Below are 26757 nucleotides of genomic sequence, written 5' to 3'. Positions count from 1 at the left end.
AGGACAGAAATACAGGAATCGTACGAGCACTCTGGATAGGTCTGAGTGGGCAGATTTCAAAAAGTTCAGAGAACAGATAGCTAAGTGCTGACAAACTAAAATTTACAGGGCAAGTCAGCTCAGGAAGGGATGGGAAGTTTAAGAATGAAATTCTGAAGCTACAACGGAAAATAATTTCAGTGAGAGGGAAAGCTGGGAGTTGTCTAAAGATACCCAGGGAACTCACCACCCAAGCCAGATCTGAAAAAGATGTGGATAGAAAATGGAAGCAAGGACAGAGAATGGAGGGTGAGTACAAACACATGTTACATGGCCTGGTGGGGATAACGACCAGAGTGTTCAAGTACGCCATGAGCGCAGGCTGGGGAAGACAGTTATGGTCAGAACAAAGGCTCTCGTTTTTCTAAGCTACACTGAAGAAAAGAAGAAGAAAGAAGGGGACAGAATCACTTCATTGCTTGGGGTCAATGGGATGATGGACACCGGATGGTGGAGGGAAGGTAGAACTGGTCAACTCGAATTCTGTTTCTGTTTTCTCTGCCAAGGAAAATGGTCTTTGGACTGAAAAGGGCAGAACAAAAATGGCCAACAGTGAGTTGATACCCAAGATGAGTAAGGAGCACCTATGTGCCTTTTATGAATTGAAATCCCTTGGCTCTGATGAACTATTCCCTTGGGTATACAACAGACTGGCATATGTGATTTCACTATAGGGCATATGTCCCAAGGAGGTCAAAGACAGAAAGAAAGGCTCCCATGAATTCATACCAGCCTTCTTTTGTGCTAGTAAACAAATAGAAAAAAAAGTGAGTACCCAATGAATGGGGAATGGATGAACAAACTGTGGTACATGAATGAAATGGAATACTATTGTTCCACAAGAAAATAAATATGAGGAATTGAGAGAGACATGAGGAGACCTGTATGAACTGATACAGAGCGAAGTAAGCAGAACCAAGAGAACCATATGCACATTAATGGCAACAGTGTAAACTGAATCATCACCAAAAGGGATCCAAATTTGATGAACTCTAATTATCAGTCCTGCTATAACAGCTGATAAAGCAGGACTTCCTTCTCTCAGTCAGGAAGTGGGGGGAGGGGGGGAGTCTACCAGTGTGGTCACTGAGTCTACTGGTTTTGCTCGTCTATTTTTCTTTGTTGTAAAGGATGGTTTGCTGCTGGGCAGGTATGCTGGGAATATGTACAGAGAGATACACTGTATAAAGTATACTGGAGGTATACTGGGAAGGTACACTGAATAATATATACTGGAGGTATGCTGGTGTCACACTGTAGTGTCACAACAAAAGATACCAATAAAATTTTCTTCATTTTATTTTTTTAAGACCTGGCAGATGTGACTGTTGAGCTCATGCCAGTGATCTCTGAAGATCACAGAGAACAGGATACCAATACCAATTGTATGTCAGGGGAGGAAAGCAAACGTTTTCCCGATTTTTGAAAGGAAAGAGAACAGCTGTCCAACTAGAGTCCTGTGAGCTTTACTTTGATGCTTGGCAAAATTCTGAAATGTATTATTCAAAGGGACTGTTAGCGAACATCTAGAAATGGAAGTGGAAATCACAAAAACAAAAAACCCCCATGGTTTCTCAAAGTAAAAGTCATGCCACACAAATCTTATTTATTTTTCTCCAAGGTTTACTAGACTGGGTGATCCTGGCCAGGAATATTAAAGATAGATCATGGCATAACAGGACCACGGAGCTAGAGCTGGAAAGGACTTGAGAGGCTGTCTGGTCCAATTCCTTCATTTTACAGATGAGGAAACTGAGGCCAAGGGGAGTTAAGTGACTTGCACAAGTCACACAAGGCAGTAAGCTGAGACCTGAATTAAGGTCTTCACTCTTGAGACTGTGCTCTTTCTATTACACCATGTTGTCTCCTTCTAGAGTTTACCAGGTTTAGCAAAGCATTAACAAAGAATAGCATCACACTATTCTTTTGGAAAAGATGGAGAGCTGTGGCCATATGGGAGTACATCAGGTGGACCTGGAACAAGCTGACTGCTGAGCTGGACCCACAGAGCAGTCATCAATGGTTCCACGTTTACTTGGGAGGAAGTCTCCAGTGGGGTGACCCAGGGTCGTGTACTTAGATCTGTGCTGCTTCATATTTTATCAGTTACTTGGATAAAAGGAGAGATGAAATGCTTACAAGACATGCAAATGACACAAAGCAAGGAGGGTTATCTAACAACTTGGATGAGAGACCAAGATCCAGAAAGATGACAGACAAGAATAGGATGGTGGGCTGCATTTGAGATGAAATTTAATGGGGACAAACATAAAATCTTACACTTGGGTTAAAAAAAATCAGCTTTGTAATTATAAGATTGGGGAGATATGGCTGGACAATGGTTCATCTGAAAAAGAAATGGGGGTCTTGGAGGAACTGTAAGCTCGATTAGCCAACAGGAATGACATGGCAGCCGAGAAAGAAAATTCAACGTTAGACTATGTTAAGAAAGATGCATCCTCTGGCAACAGGGAGAGCGTTGTGCCCTGGGACTTCGCCTTGATCAGACCACATCTGGAGTGTTGGGCTCGGTTTTGGCCACCACGTTTTCAGAAAGGCTCTGGACACTGCAGAGTGACCGAGTGAGGCAGCAGCATGGTGCAGGGCCTCGTACTCATAAGCAGGTTAGCTGAAAGAACTGCGGATGTTTAGTCTGAAGAAGAGATGATGGCTATCTTCAGGTATTTCAAAAGCTGCCACACTGGACTTGTCCTACTTGGATCCAGAGGAAAGAACTAGGAAGGATAGGTGGATGTTGTATAGAGGTTAATTTAGGGAAAGTTTTTTAACAGCCGCCCCAAAGTAGAATGGGCTGCCTGGGCAGATAATGGGGAGGGGTGTTCCCCCTCAATAAAACTCTTCAACCAATGCCTGGCCGACCCCTTGTTTAGTGTCCTATAAAGGAATTCTTCTTGCTTCGGTGGGAATTGGTTTCTGAGGTTTCTTCCAGTTCTGTGACTCCCCCCTTAAACCTTAAGCTTCTGACTCCCCGTTTACTGGTTTCACCACTATCTCTTGCAGTCCTTTCCAAACAACACCTGCCCAAATGACTTACCTGCACTGAGTTACCAGGACCAAGTGAAATAACACATACGAAAGATGCTTTATAAACCTCTTGGTTCTCTAGGACTACCAAGCTAGAAAAGCTTCAGGGCCAGGCCCAGCCACAGGCCATGACTGAGGACAAGTGCTGCTAAGACCAAAAAGACTTTTCCCATGAGGTTGGCCATCTGGTGAGGACCCTTTTGGCTGCAGACACTCATGAAATAATATCCCCCAAAGAAGGTGTGGAGAGGTTGGGCCCTGCATTGGTGATGGGAGGAGCTGTCCCCGAGGATATCTTGGAAGCACTAGGGGGTGACGACTAGTGGGGGGTTGATGTCAGAACTTACGCCTGCTGGAAACATCTCATACTGTCCAGGATGTTGAACTGCTGCCAACGTTTGGAAAAATTCACTTTCCCATCAATGTAGTCTGGGTTTCCGAGGTGAACAAAGGTGAGGTCCTGCAGAATCAGGCCCCTAGAATAATCAACAAGGCACTTCGTTAGTGTGAAAGGCCAACCTGATTTACAAGTTCTGTGCAAACAAAGCACTTGTGATAGATGATCTGTGGAAGCTGCCATGAGGGCTGGGACAGGCGGGAAGATGGTGGTGGGGTGGTTTAATGAATTAACTGGTGAGTAGTGCTGCACAAAAGACATTTTTAAAAACGGAGTGGCAATGAAATATTAATAAGTACACAGAAGAGAGTATGAGGATATTCAGAAGGAGACAGACAAGCAGGGCAATTTTGTTACCACCATGTTAGATGTAACATGAGGATAGGGACTGGACTTGTGATTTCAGTGCTACAGTAAATGCTCTCTATCAACACAGATTAGCACCTCTCCTTCAGCTTACAGTCTTGAGAACGCTGCCCAGAGCACCGAGAGGTTAAGTAACTTGCCCAGGGTCACACAGACAATAAGTGTCAGAGGCAAGCCTTAAATCCAGGTCTTCCTGGCTTGGAAGTCAGCTCTCAATCTACTATTTAACAGCTCCCTCTCTAAATATAACCTATACTTAAAAAGAAACTCCAAGCTGAATTAAATGGAAATTCAGCTTCATATGCAATCCTGTTTTCTGTTCTTTGTATACTGAAATACTCATGTTTGTTGAGTTGATAATAAAAGAAAATCCTTATTTTCTTTTAAAAATTTATTTAATTTATTTTTATTCATCATATTTATTCATTATTTATTTTTAATTAATTAATTCTTTAAAAAAAGAAAGAAAGAAATTTGTGTCCAAAAACCCCCTCTGTGGCAGGCAGCTCCTGCCTATTTTTGTGACACCAAAAGAGTAGCGGATGGATTTGCTTATCTATCTAGCCCTTGTACATATTCTTTGTCCATCAAATTGGGAGTTCTGTTTTCTTCACATAGCTCTCCTGAATCTTAATTGCCTTCTCTAGCAGCAGAAGCAGCCACCGCTACCCATTTGGAGTCTCAATCTTCTCTCTGCTAGGGACCATGAGAAGTTCACTTGACCTCTCCAGGCCTCAATTTCCTCCTTGTAAGATGAGGCGCTGGACTAGATGCTCTCTAAGGTACTTCCTAGTTCTAAGTTCTATGAGGTCTCTCTGAGAGGCTGAAGCCAGGAACGGCCCTGGTTGGTAAATAAAGGGCTTAGCTACTACTCATAACTCAGGTGTTCCTATCAAGCTCACACAGGCTCGACTACAGAGAAGTAATTATATTCTCGTAGTGGTAACCACTTTATGGGCTATCTGTGATTGCCTACGAATATGGAAACAATTACATAGAATGATTTCCCCATCTAATTGTTGAAATCAGGTTTTAAAGTAAGGTGGGGGGGAGGGGTTCACAATAAATGGTAATGGAATACAAAAAAAAATTCTCAAAAGAAGAAATGTAAAACATTAACAACTGTCCAGAAAGTATTCAAAATTGTTAATAATCATAGAAAAGAAAATGGAAACAAATCCGCCACCTCATACTTATAAACGAGGCAAAGTCAACAAATGAGGGAAAACAGGTCCAGCAATTCACTGTCAGTGGAACTGTGAACTGGCCCAATGATTATGCAAGAAAGGAGAGAAAACGGGTCATAGTCTCTGGGCCAAAGCTCCCATTGCTGAGTTCATACCCCAAGGAAATGACTGACAAGAAAAGACCTATCTGTATAAAAAAGATTCCAAGCAGAGCTATCGGTAAATGCAAAAAACTAGAAACAAACTGTTCAATGACTGGGAAATGGCCAGACAAATTAGGATAAATGAAGGGAATGGAGTTGCCGTGTCATAAGGAAGAGCAGATAGGAAGCATCCAAAGAGATATGGGGAAACGTATATGAAGTGACACAGGGTGAACAAAGCAGAGTCAAAAAGAACAATATGTACATTTATTTCAGGCAGCTGGTGGCACAGTGGATGGAGCGCTGGACTCGGAATCAGGAAGCCCTGAATTCAAATCTGGCCTCAGACACTTAGTAGCTGTGTGACCCTGGGCAAGTCCTTAACTTCTGTTTACCTCAGTTTCCTCAACTGTGAAATAGGGATAATAACAGCATCTACTTCACAGGACTGTTGTGAGGATCAAATGAGATGCATTGGTAAGGTGGTGAGCACAGTGCCTGGCACAGAGTAGGTGCTATATAAATGATTACTCCCTACTCCATGCAAATGGAGACAACTTTAAATGGCAACAAAATCTGGAAAAACAACAACAACATTGGATTACCTTACTTACACCCTGGACTTCCATTCAGAAATATACTTAGCCCTTTCTTTTAAGGAACAGGAAAGTTGCAGTCACTTTTATTTGTTTTAGAGGATGCAATCAGAAAAATGTAGAGGTTTGGATGATGTGTTGAAACAAGTTACCAATAAAAAATTTTAAGATGAACTAAGTTGGGACAGGGATTATATGAGTAATAATGATTGCTGGATTAGCTGCCCACACCTCCACCATGAGGGAGAGCTCCGTGCTGTGCACCACAGCTATACTCTCCCTCACCCAAGGGTCTGGATCCTTGTGGGGCCCCAATGGGGCAGACTACAATGAAAGATCCACCTGGCTTCAGTATGACGAGGGAAGGCAATTCTCTCTGTGGCACTATCTTAGCTCTAAGGAACAGTCTGGAGATATTTAGTAATCACAGAAGGAAATTCAAGAAAATACTTGGTGATGTGAAAGTTGGTACACAGGGTCCTTTCCACTGGAGAAAGAGTCTTATTTAAAGGTTCAAGTTTCTTGGTCGTAAGCTGCTGTTCAGGGCTTTTATTTAGGAAGGATGCAGGTTAATGTCTCTCCTACTCAAAAGAGGAAGTTCTGAGCCTGAGGAAGATACTACTCACAGGTATGGGATACAGGGAGGCTCCACGTCAGAAAGAGCTGCCCGATAGGCCCGGAAGGAGGAAGAGCTGTCAATCAAAGTGCAGTACTCAGCCAGGCCCTAGAGGAGGACATAGGACAAAGAGATGAATATGAAAAAGCACTATGGGGTAGCAGATGGAACACCACACTGTGGGAATGAGCTTCCAGTTCTGGCTCGGTTACTAACCAGCTGGACAACCCGGGGCAAGACAAACAATCTTCTGAAGCCTCAATTTTCTTGTCTGTGTGACAGCCGGCCAAGGTCCCTCTGGGTTTCACACCTACATTCTGATTCTAAGATATCTCCTAGCTCCGGCATGTTACAAGTCCAGGAATAAGCTGAGTAAGGTTCATCATCTTCCCAGGTCAAAATCTGCTGTGTAACTGAGCCAGGCCTGTCTGTCACCAAGCGGCAAAGCATGGCTGTTGAGAGCTTGATGTTCACGAAATCGTGGGTCTAGCTGCTGCACGGGCCACTTGGTACTGCTCTGCTCCATGGACATAAGCAGTGCTCCTCGCCCCCGGGCATCCCTGCAGCCACTGCTTTACCACTGGTCACAAGGGAGTATTGAGACAGAGAGGAGGCTGGATTAATAAAGACCCTTCACCATTCTAGAAGCATATTCCACTGATGGGCTGGTAGGGCTATCTTTTTATAATGACAGCCCATGTGTTCATTCATTCATTTCTTTAGAGTGCACCCATGATGTGTAGGGCACTGTTATTAGATGCTGTGAGGGGATAAAACAAGAAGTAAAAGAGAAAATGTTTGCTCTCGTGAGGTAACTTTAGTTGGGGAGAGGAGACCTATACAATGAAGCTTTACCTCACACCGCCTGCTGTCACTCTGGCCCTCATTTAATTCCATTTAAATCCACTACTGCAGTGGCCCCCTAACTGGCCTCCAGTCTCACTTCTCTAATTCAAACTCTACACAGCCCCTAAAATTGATATTACTGAAGTGCAGGTCTGACCATGTTGCTCTCTTGCTCAAAAAACCTCAGTGGCTCCCAACTGCCTCTAGGATCAAATACCCACTGCTCTGGGCCATTCTGCCTGTAAAGCTCTTCCCAGGCTTGCTTTACATTACGCTCCTTCACGCACACCGTGTTCTTGCCAACCTGGCCTGACTGCTGCTCTTCATCCACAACATTCCATTTTCTATTCCAATGCCTCTGCACAGGGTAGTCTCAATGCCTGGAAAGTGCTCTCTCCTCACTGGCACTCTACAGAATCCTCCCTTTCTTCAAAGCTCTCAGTCCAGCACCACATCCTACATGAGGCCTATCCTGGTCCCCCCAGATGCTACCGCTTTCCACCTGGGAAATTAAGTGCAAATCCAATCACGTCACTTCCCTACTCAAGAATCTCCAGTGGTTCCCCAACACCTACAGGATCAAATACAAAATCCTGTTTGGTGTTCAAAGATACTCTCCTCCACACCTTTCTAGTCTTCTTATACCTTACAACCCAAAACTCGCTATTAAATCCAGTGACATCTCTTGACTCCTGGCATTTTCTCTGGCTGGTCCCCTATGCCTGGAATGCTCTTCCTCCTCATCCTGGCCTCTTGGCTTCCTTCAAGTCCCAACCTAAAACCCATCTTCTACAGGAAGCCTTTCCCAACCTTTTTTAATCCTAGTGCCTTCCTTCTGATTATTTCCTGCATATGGTTGTTTGTAATTATGTGTTTACTTGTGGTCTCTCTCATTAGATTATATGTTCCTTGAGGGCAGGGACTGTCTTTTGCCTCTTTTTCCACCCCTGGCACTTAGCATACTGATCAGCACATAGTAGGCGCTTAATAAGTTACTGCTTATTGATTGACTGGCTGATTGCATTGCTTCCCACAGAATGTCAGCTTCTTAAGGGAAGGGACTGTCTTTGTATCTCCAGTGCTTAGCCCAGTGTCTGGCACACAGGAGTCCAACATGCTGCAGTGGAAAGGGCACAGGATGGGGAATCGGGGGCCCCAGGTTCACATCCCTGCTAGGCCACCTCAGTGATAGCAGCCGTGTCTCTTCACCTCCTGTGCCCCTTCACAGTTTCCTCATTTGTAATGGGGTTGAGCAACTTTCCAGCTCTAAAATCTAGGATTTTCTAGTACCTGTGACCAGATGATTATAATTCCTTCCAGCTCTAAATCCTTCCATCTTAACAGTTCTCTCAACTGGAAATGATCTCTTCTCGATCTGACCTCACTGAACCCTGGCTGATTCACAAGAACGTCCAGTTGGGCAGGGCTGGTGGTCTGTGCGCCCTAGGATTAGGATGAAACCAGGCAACCTCACTGGTTCATTCAATCAATCAGTATTTATTAAATGCCTACAATGTGCTGGGTGCTGCGGTTCACTGCTGTCCTTCCTCTCCTTTGTCTCTTAGAAACCCTAGTTTCCCTCGAAGTTTGGCACAAAACCACCTCCTACATGAAGCTGTACATGATTCTTCTCCCTTTTACTTCTTCTTTACTTCTCTTCTTTAGTCCCCTCCCTCCTGTACCTTTTTTTGGGGGTATTTATTTATACATTATCTCCAAAAGAAAACTCCTTAAGGGTAGGGCCTGTTTCATTCTTTTGACTTTGTCCGGACTGTGTTGTATAACAGTACTTGGTATACTTATTAAATGCCTGTTGCTTAATGGATTCACTGTGTAAAGAGAGATTCTGAAAATTACACACTATCTTGTAAGCTCTTTATTATAGGATCAGAGCTTTTGAGCTGGAAGGGACCTCAGGGACCTAGGCCAAACTCCTCATTTTACAGATGAGGAAACTGAGGCCTGGGAAGGTGAAGAGACTTGACCATGGTCACAGGTAGTAAGTTCATACCTTATAAATTTTTGTCTCTGCATTCCTGGTGCCTTCCAGGTGCTTAATTAATAAACGTTTGCTGACTCAATAAGTAAAATTCATCACTGAAGATGAAAACAATCAGAAATTCTCTACTTTGTCCTTCAAACACTACCACCACTTATTAAGTGCCAACTGTGTGGTGCTGTGCTAGGATCAAAGTTCAGCCCCCAGGGGGCTAGGCTCATATCTTACTCATGAATGCCTTGTGCATGTATAGTAAATCCATGGATGAACGACTGGCTTCTTTCTTACTTGATGATCACTGAGACTCCAGATGCAGAGGCCCTTGTCTTAGCTCACCTCTGAGGTCTGTTTCTGCCACTCCAGCCTTCGGATGGGCGCTGAGTCCAGTGCTGAAAGGATGGCCAGATAGGAGTTGAAGTTATTTAGCTTCCTCAAGTGCTACAAGAAGAAAGAAGCCTTTGTTATTGGGGAGGGGGGGAACTGTCTAGCAATGAAAATCTTTCGTGCAACCCAAAGGGCCATTTTAAAGAATAAACAATGTAGCCTATGGCTAAACCTTCATTACCTTCATGATCTTGATAAATTTCAGAAGCAGCCGTTCCCTGTCCTGGGCTTTTTCTTGCAGCATGATTATTGAACGAACCCTGTGACATTGGAGTAAAAAGGAGACCAAGGTCACTCCTAACTTGATTGTGATTCTGGGCTCCTAATCAGCAGAGATGTGACTGGCTGTCCTTTTTAGGATCACCCATCCATCCGTTCATCCCTCCACGTCTCTACCTAAGCCTTCATCTATCTGTCCCTCCTTCCTTTCATTCATCCACTTAACCGTCTGGTATTGACTTTTTCGAAAGCCTGACTGGCAAAGAACATTACATTAAGCCCCATAAAGGGGATTAAAAAAAGAGAGAGAAAGACAGAGAGAAGATTCCACTCCTGTTCTTGAGAAATTTACAAGCCAGTAAGGGAGACAATGTATTGGAAGAATAACACAGAGAAACATATTGTCCAAGGACCCCAGGTTAAAATACACCATCTTGGAGTATTTTTTTTTAAGGCAATTGGGGTTAAGTGACTTGCCCAGGTCACACAGCTAGTAAGTGTTTGGTCTGAGGCCACATTTGAACTCAGGTCCTCCTGACTTCAGGGCTGGTGCTCTATCCACTGTGCCACCTAGCTGCCCCATGGTGCATTCTTTAAGATCAAAATCCTTTTCTGATACAAGGGCCTTCCCTGGCCTAGTTATCTTCACTCAGAATAGGTCCATTCTTCAAATGAGTAAATTAACGAAGATGATGAAATGCCTTGGCAATGGAAAGTAGTTATCTGACAGTGGTTTAAAGATGTCTAGATGTCAGACTCCCCAGTTCTAGGTTAAGATCAACCCTTCATTGAGAGGAAAGGAAGTTCTTTAGGGCTCTAAGGTCAGTTAAACTTTGGGTTTCCAGTTCTGAAATGTAAATATACTCCCAAGCACTAAGAACCCCAAAGGAAAATCTTAAATTGAAGCCTAAACAGAATCACAATTCATGGAATGGCTGAGTGTCCTTCCCTTGTTTACAGAGATGGAAGCCTATTCTATTTAGGGGGTGGCTAGTCTGGTCGACTTTGGTTTCCTTGCTCTCAGAATTACGCAGTGCCTAAAAGGTAGTTTCATTCAGGGAATTAGAAAAAATTTCGAAATAAGAAGTGCTGTCACTTCATAATTCTTTCAAAGTGTTCCTAGGTGGGCAGATGCACCCAAGCTTGGCAGCAGGTGGCTCAGGGGATGCGGGTCTGTGAAATGCAGACAGAGAAATGAAGGTGAAGATGCCCCATGTCCCTCCTTACCAGTAGGACATGTTATTAAAGTGCTCAGTAAACTGTGTCAAGTTAGGGCTCTTCTCTTCATTCTGCTCTTTCGCCCAAAGCAAAACTTCTGGGATCTGAAAGGAAAAAAAAAGAAGTATGAAACAAATCTGACAGCCGGAACACCTTGGTTTTCCTGAGATTCAGGAAGCCTTGCCCAGCCCTTCCCTGACAGCTCACAACCTGCTCCAAAGGGATGGGGCAGTCCCAGGCTTGGCTTCAGTCTTCCTCTGGGCCCTCCCCTCCCTCCTCTGGGGACCAGGCCTGGGCTCTGTACCTCTATCTTATAAAAGAGCTCAGCATCTAATAGCGTCAGCTGCTCAGCAATCTCATGGCTGTGGAAGTCGTGCAGAGTCCCAGGTCTGAAAGAGATGAGGTGGGGCAAGGAGTCAGTGTTGGCAGACCTGGAGCTGCAGAAGGTTAGGATGGGAAGGCACTTAAAATGTTAAGCCTGGATGGGAACACAGACATGATCTAATCCAACTTGCCCATTTCAAAGATGGGGCAAATAGAGGCTCAGTGGAGCAAATGACTTGACCTTTGGTTTGTGGTTATTTTAATGCATGGTGTCTTCTCTACTGCTTCACACTTCAGAAAAAGAGAAAACTTCCCTCAAGACACAGGGTTTGATTCCAGCCTCCTTCATCCTTTCTGACAGTCTCCACACAGCTGAGGGAAAACTGACTGGGAGAGGTAACTTTGGGGAGGTGCTCACTCAATATCGCTTAGTATTCTGGTGGATGCAATGGGTCTCAACTACCTTACTGATCACTGTTCATAAAAATTAGCAGCAATTGAGGTGGGATATGGGATCTCACTGGTATAAGGAGCTTCCAGATAAGGAAACATCCTCTACAGATACAGGCTGTAAATATATTTTTACAGTAAATCTGTTTAATTACTTTTCAGTGTATACCTAATGAACACATAAGACACAGTGTTGCAAAAGTATTAGTGCATTGTTATTAGCGCTTAAGGTGGCACTAAGATTTTTTGGGACACCCTGTATAGACCTCCTTTAGAAGAAAACTCATTGTAGGGGTGCTAATACAGTAATCTGGTAGTTACTATATGGAGAGGCCCATGGTGGAATGGATCGAGGTCTAGCTTGGGAGGAAATCAGAAAGGTTTGGGTTGAAGTTTTGCCTCTCCCAGACCAGCTGTGTGACCCTGAACAGCTGACTTCTCCCCTCAGGGACAGTAATTACACAACAAAACTCTCAAAGTAGCAAGATGTTCTAGGACCCACAGTCTGGGAAACACAAGGGACTGGTCTCTAGGGGAACCCTGCTGTGGGCTTGCAAAAGCACTTCAGTCTTAGAAGGCAGGATTTGGGGTGCAGGGAGCAATAGATGCAAATGTGGACGGGAAAAGGCTGCTGAAAATGCAACGATGGATGGCTCACAGTTTTAGAGCCAGCAGGCATCTCAGAGGCCGCAAGTCCAACTCTCTTATTTTATAAGTGAGGAAGGAGAAGCCCGGTGAGGCTCAGGCACAAGGTCACCCAGGTGGGATGTGACCAAGCCAGGATCTGAACTCGGGGCTCCTGATTCCCAATCCAGTGTACTGTGCTGCTCTCCCCTAGCTCATGTGCTAGCGACCTGGAGGATTCAGCAAACATAAGCCCTAGGAACAGGCTGGGGAGGGCTGGCTGAGGGAAGCCTCACCTGGCAGCTACTCCTCGAGCAGCCAGGGGCTGGTCAGAGTTGGCACACTTTAGCATCTTCTTCTGGTTCACTTTGTCCAAGATATTTTTCCGGAGAACTCGGGCGAGGCTCAGCTCCCCACTGCACACTAACCGAAACACTAACTCCATCAGGAGCTTTAGAATCTCTTCAGTCAATTCCACCAGGCTGAGGGGTGATAAAGAGACCCACATCACCCAGAGGAAGCAAGCGCAGAGTCACTTATGATCTACAGACATCTACCTGTCTTAAAGAAATGGCCAAGATGGCCCCTGGGGGCCAAGGCTAGCCTCCCAGGAGAAACAGTCAAGCATTCATAAGCATGGTGCCAGTAAGAGAAACAGACCTTGAGTGGCGCAGAGTTCTGTGGGAAGGGCTCACCTTGAAATCAGAGGTAAGGCAACAACTGCATTGTCAAAAAAAAATGTTTGTAGATACACTGAGGATTAGGGTGCACATAGGACCTGCAGCTGGGAAGGACCTCTGCGGTCATAGAGTCCAGCATTCTCTCTTTACAGATGAGGTCCAGAGAGGTGAAATGATTTGCCCAAGATCACATGGGTAGTAATCAACGGCACCAGCAATACTGGGATGTCTTGGGTTTTGGGGTTTTCCCCTCCTCTTCCTTCCTTTACTGCTTCTAGCTTTCAATTCCATTTTGAATAGTTCTTAGTGGCTATTCAGGTCAATTCAATTTACGGAACATTTATTAGATACTCACAGTGTGCAAGACCCTATGGGTACACAGATAAAAAGGGACATAAAGAGCCCCCTTGAGTACCTCACAAGCTGATGGAAGGGATAACTGAGGTATACAGGTGCTAGATACAAGGCAGAATGTTTAACTACAAGGACAGCTCCCAGAGAAAGTGGTCAGACATCTGAGGAGATGGAGATCACTTGAGCTGGGGAGGGGGGGTGTTAGAGAGATCAGGGAGGACTTCATGGAGGAGGTGACATCCAAGTTGGTCCTTGAACAGTGGGAAGTGGAGAGGAAAGAGGAGAAGCCTTTCAAGGCATGGGAGCAAGGGTGTGGGGCACTGACTAGAGGTACAAAGGAGATACATCACAGTGCCTGGCACTTAGTACATGTTTAATATATTCTCATTCATTCATTCAAAAGAGATGGGAAAGAGTACAAAAAGTAAATAATTCAGTTTGACTTAATGACAGATTATGTGAATGGGGGGCAGTAGTAGATACAGTGAGAAAGCAATGTTGTAGACAGACCACGGACGGCCTTGAATGTCAGGAGAAGTGTACGCTTTATTTGGAAGGCAATGTGAAGGCTTTTGAGGAGAGGAGAGATGTGATCAGGGCTGTTAGGATGATTACACTCGCATTGGTGACGATGATGAATGGAAGAGCACAGAAGGAGTTTCAGGGCTGCCAAGGTTGGCCCGGGGCATCTTGGATTATGTTTCCCCTTGGGCACCTGGTGTGTTACTCCAGCATCACACCTCACCTTTGATTTTTTTCATCTGGGAAAATTGCAAGGCAACATTCCTAGCTAAGAGAATCTGTCCCATGGAAGATCATGCTCCAGAAAACTGAGAAGTTCCGTTTCCTTTCCTGGATTTGCATCCTCATCCCACAACTTAGAGGGAGGTGCCACCATGCCTCTGTCCTTGGCTCTTTCTAGATTCTCTCTTTTGGTGATTTAATTATATCCTCTATACAAACAACTCCCACATCTGTATCTTTCATCCCAACCCTTCCCTAGACCTCTGATCCCAGATGTATGGCTCCTGGCTGACTATCTCCATCTGTTCTGGCCTGCTGACAGACTCATAGACTTCCCTCCAAACCTTGCCCCTCCCTCATATTCTCCACTTCTGTGTGTAGGAGGGGCCCCTTGGTCACCAAGATACGTGAGCCCCTCGTCAGTTTTGAATCTTTCCTCTTATCTCCCATAAGCTGTCAATTGCTAAGTCCTATCGATGCTACCTTTGAAGCATTTCTAGCATCTTTCAATCCCCATTGAAATTAACTCTTTTTTAGGCTCTCATCCCTCTTTGTCTAGATGACTAGAATAGCTTCCTGAGCAGACTTCTTGCTTCTGGGCTTTCCTAACAGTCCTCCCCAACTGACCTAGAGTGATCTCTTCCGTCTCAAGATTTTCATAGTTCTTTGCCCCTGATCACATTCTGTCTTGTAGCACAGCTACATGGCTCATGGTTTTCCATTAGGAGACTGTGAATTCCTTGAGACAGGTGTTTGTTGCAGATGTCTTTGTACTGCTGGCACTGACACAGTGCCTTGCACACACAGTAGGTACTTAATAAGTGTCTTTTAAATGAAGTAATGAACTCCTTCCCTGATATTAATGAGCCTCATTACTCTGGCTGAGGGTGGTCAGCTTGATCCCCTCTCACAGGTTTTAGAGAGGCTGAATTATCTTATGAGTAAATCTTTAAAGGATGCAATGTAGCCTACTGGGTTTGGCACTATGAACACAGTAAAGACACAGGGCCTGTCTCCACTTAGCTTCTATCCCTAGCAGGTATGTGAACAGACAAAAGGAAACATGAGAGGAAAAAATAATCCAAAGCCATCACAGCTTGCATGCCCTGGTAATGAGCCTCTTCAGTCCTGGAAGCCAGTACCAGGTACAGAGGGAAGGGCGGACCCTCCCAGTGGGGGAAATGTCTCAGAATACCAAAGGTCTAAAGAACTGGCCCTTGGCTCGTGCTCTTCTGTCCCAAACCCCGATCCCCACTGAAGACAAAGGGAACACGAGTGCTTACCACAGTTCATCCACTACCCGGACCAGCACGAAGAAAGTATTCTTGCTGACTCGCTTCTTGAATGTGTCAGGGAAGGGGCAGAATTTCTCATATGTGGAGCATGTGCTAAGGAAGTTAACTCCCGTTTTGACACAGCTAATGGGAAGGGAACAGCTAAAGCATCTCAAGCCACAGGCTGCTGCTGTCAGCCAGGTCAGTTCAGTTTTTAGTGAAATGAATTTCTGGAAAGGCCAGAGGGCAGGAAGGTCAACCTCGATGGCTGGGGTCTAAGTGTCTGATTCTGCCTTGAGGAACATGAGGGATGTAGAGAAGGATCAAAACAAAAACAACTCCTGAAAAGCGCTGGGAGGAATGGGCAGTGAGTGGTGTGTGACTGTCTTGATAACGTATACTAACCACAGACTCCTAGGATCAGAAGGGACTCCGAATTCAATCTCCTACCTTGTGCAAAAATAATGTATTTTATATGCCCAGAGAAGGGAAGCTCACTGTCTCATCAGACAGCCAAGTCCATGGTTGGACGGGTCGATGCTGGCTGTTCTCTCGGGTAGGGAGAGATAGCATGGCATCATGCCCTGGATCTGGAGTCAGATAATCTGGGTTTGAATACCCTGGCTCTGCTGCTGCATGCTACCTGTGTGATTTCAGGCAGGTCAGTCCGGGCCTCAGTTTCCTCATCTGTCAAACGAGGATGTCAGACCAGATGATTTTTAAGGTCATTTCTAACTTCAGGTCCAGGATATACTATATGACTCCATAAACCTCTACCTCTCTGTGATTCCCCACTCATACACTACTTGTAATTTAGCTTTCAGGAGCTACACAGAATGTCTGCTTCCCCTCCCATGGGACCACCCTTCAGATATTTGGAGATGCTGGTCTCCAAATACCCAAGGGTTCCCCCAAGTCATCTCGTCCGTAAGCTAAACATCCTTGGCTCCTCTGCCCGTTTTTCTGTGAGGCACCATTTTCAGACCAACACCCCCAGAGAAGGGGGTGTTCCAGATCCTCTCTGTCCCCTGTAAAAGGGTATATACCTAGAACTGCTCATAAGACTCCAGGTCAGGCAGGCGCTCTTAACTAGGGTTCTGAGAACTTGTTTTAAAATTATTCTGATAACTCTATTTCAACATAACTGCTTTCCTTTGTCATCATATGTACTTTATTTTGTGTATTTAAGAACTTTATCCTGAGAAAGGGTTCATAGGCCTCACCAGACTTGCCAGTGGGGTTCAGGAGTCACAAAAAATGAAGAAGCCCTGCTCTAGAGTTTACGAGATGGTGTGGCATAATGAAGAGAGTGTTAGATCTGTAGTCACAAAGACCAGGGTTCAAATCCTGGTTGTGCAGATTGCTACCTATGTGATTCTAAGCCACTTTGGCTCTCTGATCCTTAGTGTCCTCATCTGTAAAATGAAGATGGACCAGATGGCCTCTGAGACTCCTAGGTCTAACTCTGTGATCCTAAGATGTCTAACTCTTGTAGGGTACACTGGGACAAACATTTTGTTCTTCAAATTTTGGGCTAGAGGCAGGGGTGAGGATGGCTTTGTGACTTCATCAGTGTAGGTAGGTAATTCCTGGTGTGGAAACTCCTTTCACTGAAGTATATTCACAACTTGTTTACAACTGATAGCAGAAAACTGCCTGGGGCATTTCATTACAGTTCTATGATGGTAGCTGAAGATCCCCTAAGCCTTCTTCCTTAACAGCTGTTACCACCCAGCTGGCTCATGCTGAGTTTCAGGCCAACTTAAAATGACCAGGTCTCTTTTATTCACATCAATGGCTGACGTGCAGGGTCTCATCCAGATGATATGTTTTTAGGATTGGAATTTATAAGACTTGAAGGAGGGCCAGCAGGGGCAGACTGTTCCCAAGAGGAGGTGCTGCAGAGAAGGGGTGAGTAGAGATACTGAACTATGGAAGCAGTAGGGCCACAGGTGGGCCACGGGGCATGGGGATGGTCAATGGAAGTGGGATTCTCTCCTTGTGTTGAAATAGTAATTACATCTGTCCAGCAGATGGAAGTGTTGAGCTATGAGGCTGGAAGGTCTACCAAGCCAGACATCACAGCTTCCCTGGGAAGCTTCTTGCAGGGAAACAGCAGCCCCAGCAGACTTGGAATCCAGGAAGAGAGGAGGGAGAGGGGTGTGGGCTCTAGTGGAGCCAGCCCAGCAAGCAGTGCCCTCTGTGAGTCTCAATGGAGCGGCTGTATTAGAGAGCAGAAAATGGTCCTTATGATTCCCTTTTCACACTGAGCTAACGTTTGCCTATCGCTTTCACTCACTGTTTCTAGTTCTGCCTCTGAGGCTAAGCAGGACAAGCATGTCTCTTCCACAGTGCAGCCCTTCAGACACTTGAAGAGAACAATCATGCTTGATGCTAAGCCTTCTTTCCTACAGCTCCTTCAGCCAATCCTCATACGACATCTTCAAGTGCTTCTCCACCCTGCCCAGCCAGTGACTGGGGAAGAGTTGAATCTAACTACTCTTATGATACCAATCCATCTCTATAGGGCTTTAAGGTTTACAAAAGGCTTTCTTCAGAACAACCTCAAAATATCTATATCACCCAAGATCTTTGTTGGTAAGTTATCAAGACTAAGGCATCTACATGGTTTGACTAGGCTTTGTAGACCGTGGGCTGGTCTACAGGATTTGAGAGGATCACTCAGTAACAGGCAAATACTTCTAAGCCCTGAGAGGGGTGTGGGTGTGGACATGTGTGTTGGGGGTAGGGGGAGAGCGTGCTCACACAATTACCAGATTATCTAGAAATGATGACTATCAATTAGCCAGTTCAAACCACTTCCTGCCTCCTCATGAAACATCACTTCTGACCGCTCCAAGTTGAGGGGAGCACCATTTACTGGTGCTCTCTGACCCCTCTACCTCCTATATCAGGCTCTCCCAACATTTTTAGGGTGAGAACTCTGCTATACACCTGAGACCTCATGACTGAGCAAGCTTGGAATGATGAAGATGCTTAAAACTACCAAGTCGATGGCCAGTCTGTGTGAGTATTTACAAAATCTCAGAGCTGGAAGAGACTTCATCAAGCTTAATCCTACCCGAACTGGAATTCCCCCTAATATCCCTGACAAGTAGTAATCCACGTGTTTCCTGAAGAACAGCAGCACCTTCCCCATCATACCATGCTGCCTTGCCAAGTTAAATCTTCCTTTTATATTTTATTCTTCAAACACCTAAAGACAACAGTCACGCGTCCCTCCTGAAGTCTACTTTTCCCAAGGCTACACATTCCCAGCTCCTTCCAGTCAGTCCCTGTACAGCATGTTTTTTAGGACCTTTCCAGCCACCTTTCCACCCTTTATCCTGGATATGGTCCAGTCTGGGTCTCAGCCGTTCTAGTTGAAACTCACAAGTGCAAATGTTGAGGGGCACAAGGAGTGGGGTATGGCCGAAGCCTGTGTTCCTCAAGACAGACCATGCTGAAAACTTCCCTTAATCACAACCCCCCTGGCTAATAGAACCCTTCCTTCTCAGCCCCCTCAGAACTTTCCAATTCAGTCACCCCAGTACTCTGGAGCTGGAGGGGACAACTTGAACATTACTGATGGCACTGAATAAAGGATATCTATACTGTAGCTTCTTAATGAGCTCCTCAGGGGTGATAAACGTCCTGTAGGTTGTCAAAAAGGCTTCACAGTACAAAACCAAATCTATAAAGGAGGGAAAAAAAGTGATCATTTACCAGGCCTTGACATAACAACACCCTCTGCACTTGCTTTGAACCCCCTCACCTCCAAAAAAATAAAAAAGACCCCCAAATCCTTAAGCAAAGCACCTCCCTCCTCCTCCTCCTCCTCCTCCCCCTACCCTCATCACTTTGCATGGAAGAACAGTGGCGTGAACATGATTTGGGAGTGTGAAATCCTGGGTGCCAGGCCTGGCTTTCCACTGGCTCACTGTGTGACCTTGGGAAAATCGCTTAACCATTCTGGGCCCTAGTGTCCTTCTCCACGAAATAAAGGTTCCTCTCTAAGGTCCCCATTCAGATCTCACAATCGATGTTCTCTGCTAGGAGAAACAAAGGTCTTCCATTTCCCTTTTTAATCCATGTCCTTTTCAGTCACTTGGAAAAATGGGTGAAAAAACTAGGGTGAGAAATTTTCACTGTAAGTGAGCATAGTGAGGAGTCCCAGCCCAGGTGGCCTAAGTAAAAACAGAAAGGGCTACAGTCTCTTCTGGATGGGCACAGGAGATCAGTCTTTCAGCTGTGCTCAAGAAGCTTCAATAGCTCTCTACTGCCACTAGGATAACGGACAAACTCCTTTGGTATTTAAAGTCCTTCACCTTCTGGTGCTTACTTTCTTCACTGATTTAGCACCCTACAAAGCCAGCCAAACTGCCCTGGGCTGCCTGCTGTATCTGACATTCCTTCCCTCACATCTGTGCCTTTGAGAAGGGCGTCCCCTTATGTCTAGAGAGCTCTTCTCCACCTCTGCCTTGGGGCATCCTTAGCTCCCTTCAAGGCTCAGCTTAAGGGCCACTTCTTCCGGAATAGCCTTTTCTGACTCCCCCCAGCTGCTGGTGTCCTCCCACCCTCCAAAATGACTCCGTACACATTTCTATTTACTTATCTGCATGCTTCTCCACCCTGATTCCCCCTGCAGCCCCCCCAACCCCACCTCAGTAGTTTCGTTTGTAAACTCCTTGAGGGCGGCGACTGTCATTTTTACTTTTGTATTCCTAGCCCTCAGCACAGTGCTTTGTTGATGCTTACTAAATGTTAAATGAATAAATGAGAGTCTGGGGAAAGTTTGTATAGACTCACCTGCATTAGTCTTAATTCACAAGGTTAAAAATTAAGACCTAGGAAGAACCTAAAAAAAATATCTAGTCCAGTGGTGTCAAACATTAACTTAGACAACCACAAATTCACCTTATCTATGTTGTATTGTATTTATATTTATTTTGTTAAACATCTCCCAGTTACATTTTTCTGTGGCCTGCTTATAGTTTTGCTACCAGTTTGACACCTCTGATCTAGTCTAATCTCTGCAACTTACAGATAAAGAAACTGAAAATGAGAGGGTTAAATGACTGGTCCAAGGTCTCACAGGTAGGAGGGAGTAGCAAAGCTGGGCCATGACTTCCAATCTAGTGTTCTCTATGTCAGAGGGGTTTTTTCTTCTACCGATAGAGGCGCTCTCCTCACATCCCACTTCCTCCTATGAGGGCAGTGTTTCTGTGAGTATGATAGAATCAAGCACTTTTGTACAAAGGATGGGAGGCTTAGGTCTTGACCCTCAACTCATTCTACCCTGCTAGAACAAAAGCTCCCAAAGGGCACGGACTCATCCATTTTGTCTTTGCATTCTCAGTACCTAGCAGTGCCTGGCACACAGTAGGTGCTTAATAAGTGCTTGTAGCCCGATGGATCATCTGGTCCAGTTTCTTCATTATAGACAAGGAAGGGACACCCAGAGAGGTTAAGGGACCCATCTATCTGTTCTCTTTCACCAGAGAGGACAATGAACTCCTTTCCAACAATGTCCTAGGAATGCACATGAATGAAGCCCTCACAGCTTGAGGCTGGATTAATATAGTGTGATGAAGTACAGGGCTCATGATGAAGAGTATGTAACACCACAACGGCCCATTGTCCCTCCCTTACAAAGATAATGCTGATGACCCAATGCCGATAAGACATGCCATTCTGCATTGTTCTTCTAGTGCTAGGAATGAGTTTTCTGATTCCTATGTATTCATTTGCCTGAATTTCCTCTCTGGTCAATGGCACACACCCTCAAACAACTACCTCCTGTCTAGGGGGCAGGCTGTGTTCACAACACAGAGCAATGCCACCAGTCTAGAGAGGGGCTGAACCAAGACTGGATTCTTTAGCATCATGCTAGCCTCATGGGCACAGCCCGGGGCTAAACAGTATTGCAGGGGCTCGCTCCCTAACAGTCAAGTTCACTAACCTTTTCTGTCGGTCTCAGTTGCATGGACCAGCAATATATCCCCAGATCCCCCACGGACATCTGGCCCATCATCACCCTGCAATGAAAACAGAAATGGTTAATACAGGGCAGAGGGGAAGCTCCCAAATCTCTCTTCTGGTTCAGTCTCACATATAAGGGCTTAGGGCTGTGAAGACAAAAGATATGGGAAGGTTAGGGCAGTTATATCTGAGAGATCACTAAAGAGAAAAGAGTCATAATATAACCCGACGGAGGCCCAAGCTCAGTGACCAAGCGTGGAAAAACAGGACTCCAGGGGTCACAGACAAGAGCTCATCTTTATGTACTCGTGTGGAGGAAATGGGGGTAAGAACTTGGGGTTCTCAGGCATTGCTGGATCAGAGGAAACTGAACCACCTGACAATGGGACAGTACTCATTTCATCCCCATGTCTTATCAGTATGTGTTGAATTCAAGCAACAGGTAAGATGAAAGGTTTTAACAGATAATCTGAAAAGTGAGTGGTGAGAGAAGGGAAATGGCTGAGGTGGGCATCAGCTTCCCACAAGGTTGAGGTTCACCCCGTCCTTCCAAGCAGAATGGGCCCTGTGCTCAGGCCTCTCCCCTGGCTGGATGTGCTTGTGTTTGCAGGTGTTGTGCTGATCACTACTCGGCCACAACAGCACACCCACAAGGCCTTTTACTAGAGGACTACAAAGAACCTTATGCCTTGGTCAGCTGCCACTCAACCCCGTCAGACACGGGGTGTCAGGCTAGCTCTCCTCGTTTGGGTGAAGAAGGAAACAAAAGAGAAAGAAGCGAGTCACAGGCTGGTGTCAGGGCTACACAGGGAACCGAGGGTCTTGCAGCCTGGGCTCTAACCACCAAACACTTGTGCATTGTGTCTTTCTGAAGCCGGATCAAGATCAAATATCACCCCTCCTCTTGATGCTTAGGGCAAACACCCCCGAGTAGCACCTGGTACTCACTCCTCCCCTCTGTCCAGAGTGCTAGAAGCACCTTGCATTTCTAGCTGTGGGTGGATGGGCCCATAATGTGATTTTTCAGGTGAAATTCTGGCAAGGGTCACGAAATAGCACTTAGGGGATTATTAATGGCTTAGCCCTCTCTTCAGTGGATCTCAGCTGTCAAAGTGAGCCTCCTGTAAGTGCAGGCCAGTGATAGATTGCTGCCCTTCCACACTCCTTGACATGCTGAAAGCTTTTCAGGATGAATGCATTACTCTACTGGCCCTGAGTCAGGGAGAGCCAATCTGGGATATCAGCAGACCAAGAAGGATGTCTATCTGCCTGCCTGCCTGCCTGCCTCAGTCCCAGAGCCCAGAAGCAGTGCTAGCTCCGTAAGGCCTGACCAGGCTACTCTGTCAAGTGTTTGAATTTCTGAAGCTACTTGGTAACCTAGATGGGCAGCAGCCTCAGTATCAGGGTGTGACTACCACATTTAATTAATAACGATGATCAGGACAAGGAGCAGGCATGATTTCACTGGCATAAGAAACTCCCTTGACCAATGCAGGCCAACACCTTCTCTGCAATTTAGCACTTTTTACATATCATCTCAGTTGTGTCAGGCATCTACTCCCTGAAATGGGCACTACAGGGAGGATTAGTTCTTATTTGCAGATGAGGAAACTGAGGCTCAGAAAAATGAAATGATTTTGCCCACAGCAAACAGCTGGATCTGAAGCCAGATCTTCCCAGCACTCAGCCCAGGATGTTATCGACTCAGCCATGCTGCTTCAACAAAAAGGCAGAGATGGAAGAAACCTATAGCAGCAGTGGTGCATTGGGTGAGTTTGTGTCTACAGGCCTGAAGGTGCAGAGAAGTCATCTCGGTGTTGTACAAAGCAGGGTAGTGACTGCCATTTTCACCAGCCGGAGGGAATCCTCACAGCCTCTGGTAGCATGGGCTAGCCTCAGTCACCTGGTCTTTGCTATTTAAATTCCTTGAAGGTTGGAAACTACCCAAAACCCACTTCCCCCTTTCTCCAGCTGTGTAAAATTCTCTGAAACTGGGGGTTTTAAAAGGGAACAGCCTAAATTACCTACCTCTTGCTTTAACGTCAACCTGGCCATAATTTCATTGTGGTCAATCAGAGAGAGCTCATCTACTTCCTCCTCAGACTGGGTCAATTCCAAACCATCTGGGGACTTCAGCTGCCTGGAAGAGGAAGGGTGATGGTCAAGGCTCTTAGAGATTCAAGAATGGGCAGGGCAAGGAAGGGATGAGTGAGTTCGGATGACGGAGGAGGGTCTCTAGGCTTCCCTAAGCCCTAAGAGGTAAAGGGAATCATGACAGAATCAATTCACCAACAAGTATTTATTAAGCTCTGACTACGTGTCAGGCATTGTAGACACAAGTATAAGAGAAAAAACAATCCTTATTCTCCAGAGGCTTACATTCTAATGGGGAAGACAAGTTCCAACAGAAGTCTATACGGCATAAAGCACAGGAACTGGAAGTTAGGACATTTTCATTCTAGCTATTCCTGGTTCTGCAACTGATTGGCTGCATGACCTTGGATAAAATGCTTCCCTTCTGTGGGACTCAGTTTCTTCATCTGTAAAATAACACAGTCTATAGCTAGATTATCTCTGAGGTACTTCCTATTTAAAAAAAAAAGCATGATTCTAATCAGTTAAAATATTTTGTTTTAGGGTGATTTAAAAAATCCTCATTGCTGATTGTTGACGCTAGCAGAATTTTGTCAGAGCAGCTGCATTTTTGTTTGCTGAATTTAATGTGGATGAAATTACTGCATTCTTACGTGTACAGAGCGACATAAAATGAGAGGCATTTCATAGGTTCATAGATTTAAAGGTGGAAGGAACTTTACAGGTCATCAAGTTTAACTCCTTTACTTTAGAATTAAAGAAACTGAAACCCAAAGAAGGAATTATAAATAATAATGATGATAGCTAGCATTTATATAAGCCCCTACTATGTGCCAGGCATCGGCAAATATTATCTCCTCTGAGACTCACAACAGCTTTGGGAGGTAGGTGCTATCATTATCCCCATTTTACAGATGAGGAAACTTGAGGCAAACAGAGGTTAAGTGACTTGTCCAGGGTAATATAGCTAGTAAGTGTCTGAGGCCAAATTTGAATTCAGGTACATAATTTACTAGTTGTTATTGGGCCAAGACTAACTCTTGGGCCATCTGACCCCCAGGCTGGTGTTCTTTCTGCTAGAACAGGGGTTCTTTACCTTCTTTGTGCTGTGGACCTTTTTGGCAGTCTAGTTAAGCCCACGGACCCCTCCTCATAATAATGTTCTTAAACATCTAGAGGAAATGCTAAATTTCACTTAGAAGTTAGTGAAAATAAAGATGTAATTTTTTCCTTTCCATCCAAGTCCAAAGATGCCCAGAAATCTATCCAGCGATGACTTGGGACTCCAGGTTGAGAACCACTGTGCTAAACTATATTGCCTGTAGGGAAAATACCAGTTTAACCCCAATCCCCACCCCTAGAAATTACAGCTCTAAGCATCTGCCTTACAGATGGCAGCTGTACCTTCACAAAAGGACAAGGAGATGAAAATCCTTTGAGAAGGACTCTATGAAACTCTGAAAGTTACATTTTCCAATCCATGGAGGGCAGAGGGAGGACAGATTAGATGTTCTGGCACCACTGTTTGCCAACTCATTTTTAAAAAATGAAAAATCATCTCTCCTAACAACAAAAAAAATCCCTTAAAATTAAAAGCAGCCCTTGTAGTCTTTCCCACTCCAACAAAGCAAAGTCCAGGTTTACCGCTACACTAAGCGGCAGGGAGGAGACTCCACCTATCCTCGGATCGGACTGGCCTCTGATTTTTTTTTTTTAGGGGATACAGGGATGGAAGGAGGTGAAGAAGAGGAGATGGCTCAGGTGGGATACATTTCTTACCTCTCTCCACCTTCTCTGTTTTCTTTCCCGGAGGAGCTGCCATATGAGGTGGAATCTTTGGGGTGTCCGTCTTTTGTAGCTGGTGATTCCTGAAAAAGGAAACAAGGCTTTGGTTGTAACACTAGCACTAGGGTTGCTCTGGTCTCCCAGCATTCTTGCCTGCATGTTCTTAGGAGTTTTAACGATGGAACCTCAAAGATAATTACATAGGAAATCTGTGAGCTTCACTTGGGACTAAAGTCTTGCCTCATGGTTTCTTTCTGACCCTGTGAAATGACACCAAATAATTATAACACATATCAGCTGCCAATCTGAATGAACTAAAATAAACCAATCACCTTTTGGAAGATCTCTCAAGAAACCTTTGCTCGTTTTCTGGTTCACGAAAAGCCTTATGTTCTATCGTTGCCTTAGCTCAAGTCATCTTGTTTGCCCTCCCAGTTGTCTTTTTCAGTTTTTGTTCCCTGTAATCACCTTGCCAAAGTATATTCACATATGTGTATAATGAATCCCTTGAAACGGCCTGCATGATTTGAATTCACACTACTAGAGTTTATGATTATATGTAAAATATTGGTTTTGGCCCAATGGAAATATGGAATGAAAATTCAAATACTTTGACCTTCATGGTATTTAAAGTTCACACTAATTCAGGCCTAGACGTGCAAGCTCTCTTCCCCTACTTTCTCTTTCTCAGGGTCTCTCTGCAAAAATAATGAAACTCCAACACTGTGGTTTGTTGTACTGGAGGTGATGTTGGAAGCAGAGCAGCCTGAATGTATGCAGTGCGACAGCAGGAGTTGAGTTCAAAGAGAAGAAAAACGTGGCACCTGAAGTTAGCCATTTCTCAGAGAGGGAAAACAGCCAAGAAAAGTAAATCAGAATTTTTCTTCTCTCATGCAGAGATGGAATTGGACCAGGCCACCAGAGGGGGATGATGACTTTGGACTGGGAGCATGAGGAAAGAAATATCCCAGCTCCCTTGGCATGGGTAGGCCCAGGTCCATCAGCTGCCAATGGCCTGACATTCTGAGATGAACTGTAACTTTGTGAACTCTGAGCTCGGTCTTGCTCAATGTGAGCACAGAAGAATTTTTTTTGGGGGAAGGGGGTGATCAGGGAGAGAGCAGGGACACTTGGTAAGACTCTGGGTTTGTCTTAATAATTAAAAAAAGGAAGACCAAACTTTTTGAATGACAGGATCAACACTAAGTGCTCAATAACGAAATAACGAGGTCAAAAACTTGTGGCATCAGTGGCCCAGGCAAAAGTAAGGATCCAGGAGCCGGCCTCAGGACAGTCTTCTCATGCTAGCCCTTCATGGTTAGCGTGGGGCACCAGGAGTTGCCTTCTGGCATCGCTGGGTTTCCGTTTTTCAACCATCACACAGTCTCTGA

The 26757-nt window shown here is 45.1% G+C and overlaps 1 protein-coding gene across 4 annotated transcripts in view; it reads right to left on the bottom strand.

Annotated features, from left to right (window-relative positions):
• The window catches only part of RAPGEF1 (Rap guanine nucleotide exchange factor 1), a 187878-nt gene that overhangs the window by 4778 nt on the left and 156343 nt on the right, over nt 1-26757 (bottom strand). For 3 of the 4 annotated variants that reach the window (XM_078149982.1, XM_020973494.2, XM_078149981.1), the window contains 12 exons: nt 25361-25449; nt 23516-23627; nt 21468-21543; nt 19115-19199; nt 15515-15607; nt 12750-12935; nt 11360-11444; nt 11065-11159; nt 9800-9878; nt 9571-9672; nt 6400-6497; nt 3432-3560 (listed from right to left, as the gene is read on the bottom strand). In XM_078149982.1, the coding sequence (XP_078006108.1) occupies nt 3432-3560; nt 6400-6497; nt 9571-9672; nt 9800-9878; nt 11065-11159; nt 11360-11444; nt 12750-12935; nt 15515-15607; nt 19115-19199; nt 21468-21543; nt 23516-23627; nt 25361-25449 (1229 nt within the window). Of the gene's footprint in view, nt 1-2275; nt 2775-3431; nt 3561-6399; nt 6498-9570; nt 9673-9799; nt 9879-11064; nt 11160-11359; nt 11445-12749; nt 12936-15514; nt 15608-19114; nt 19200-21467; nt 21544-23515; nt 23628-25360; nt 25450-26757 lie in introns of those variants that run through there. The other variant, XM_078149980.1, reaches the window with a different exon arrangement.

Source organism: Phascolarctos cinereus, unplaced genomic scaffold, assembly GCF_003287225.1.
Source record: "Phascolarctos cinereus isolate Bilbo 61053 unplaced genomic scaffold, phaCin_HiC Scaffold_2;HRSCAF=192, whole genome shotgun sequence".
NCBI lineage: Eukaryota > Metazoa > Chordata > Mammalia > Diprotodontia > Phascolarctidae > Phascolarctos > Phascolarctos cinereus.
The sequence above is the reverse complement of the archived record's forward strand: the minus strand, read 5'-3'. Positions and strand labels throughout refer to the sequence as shown.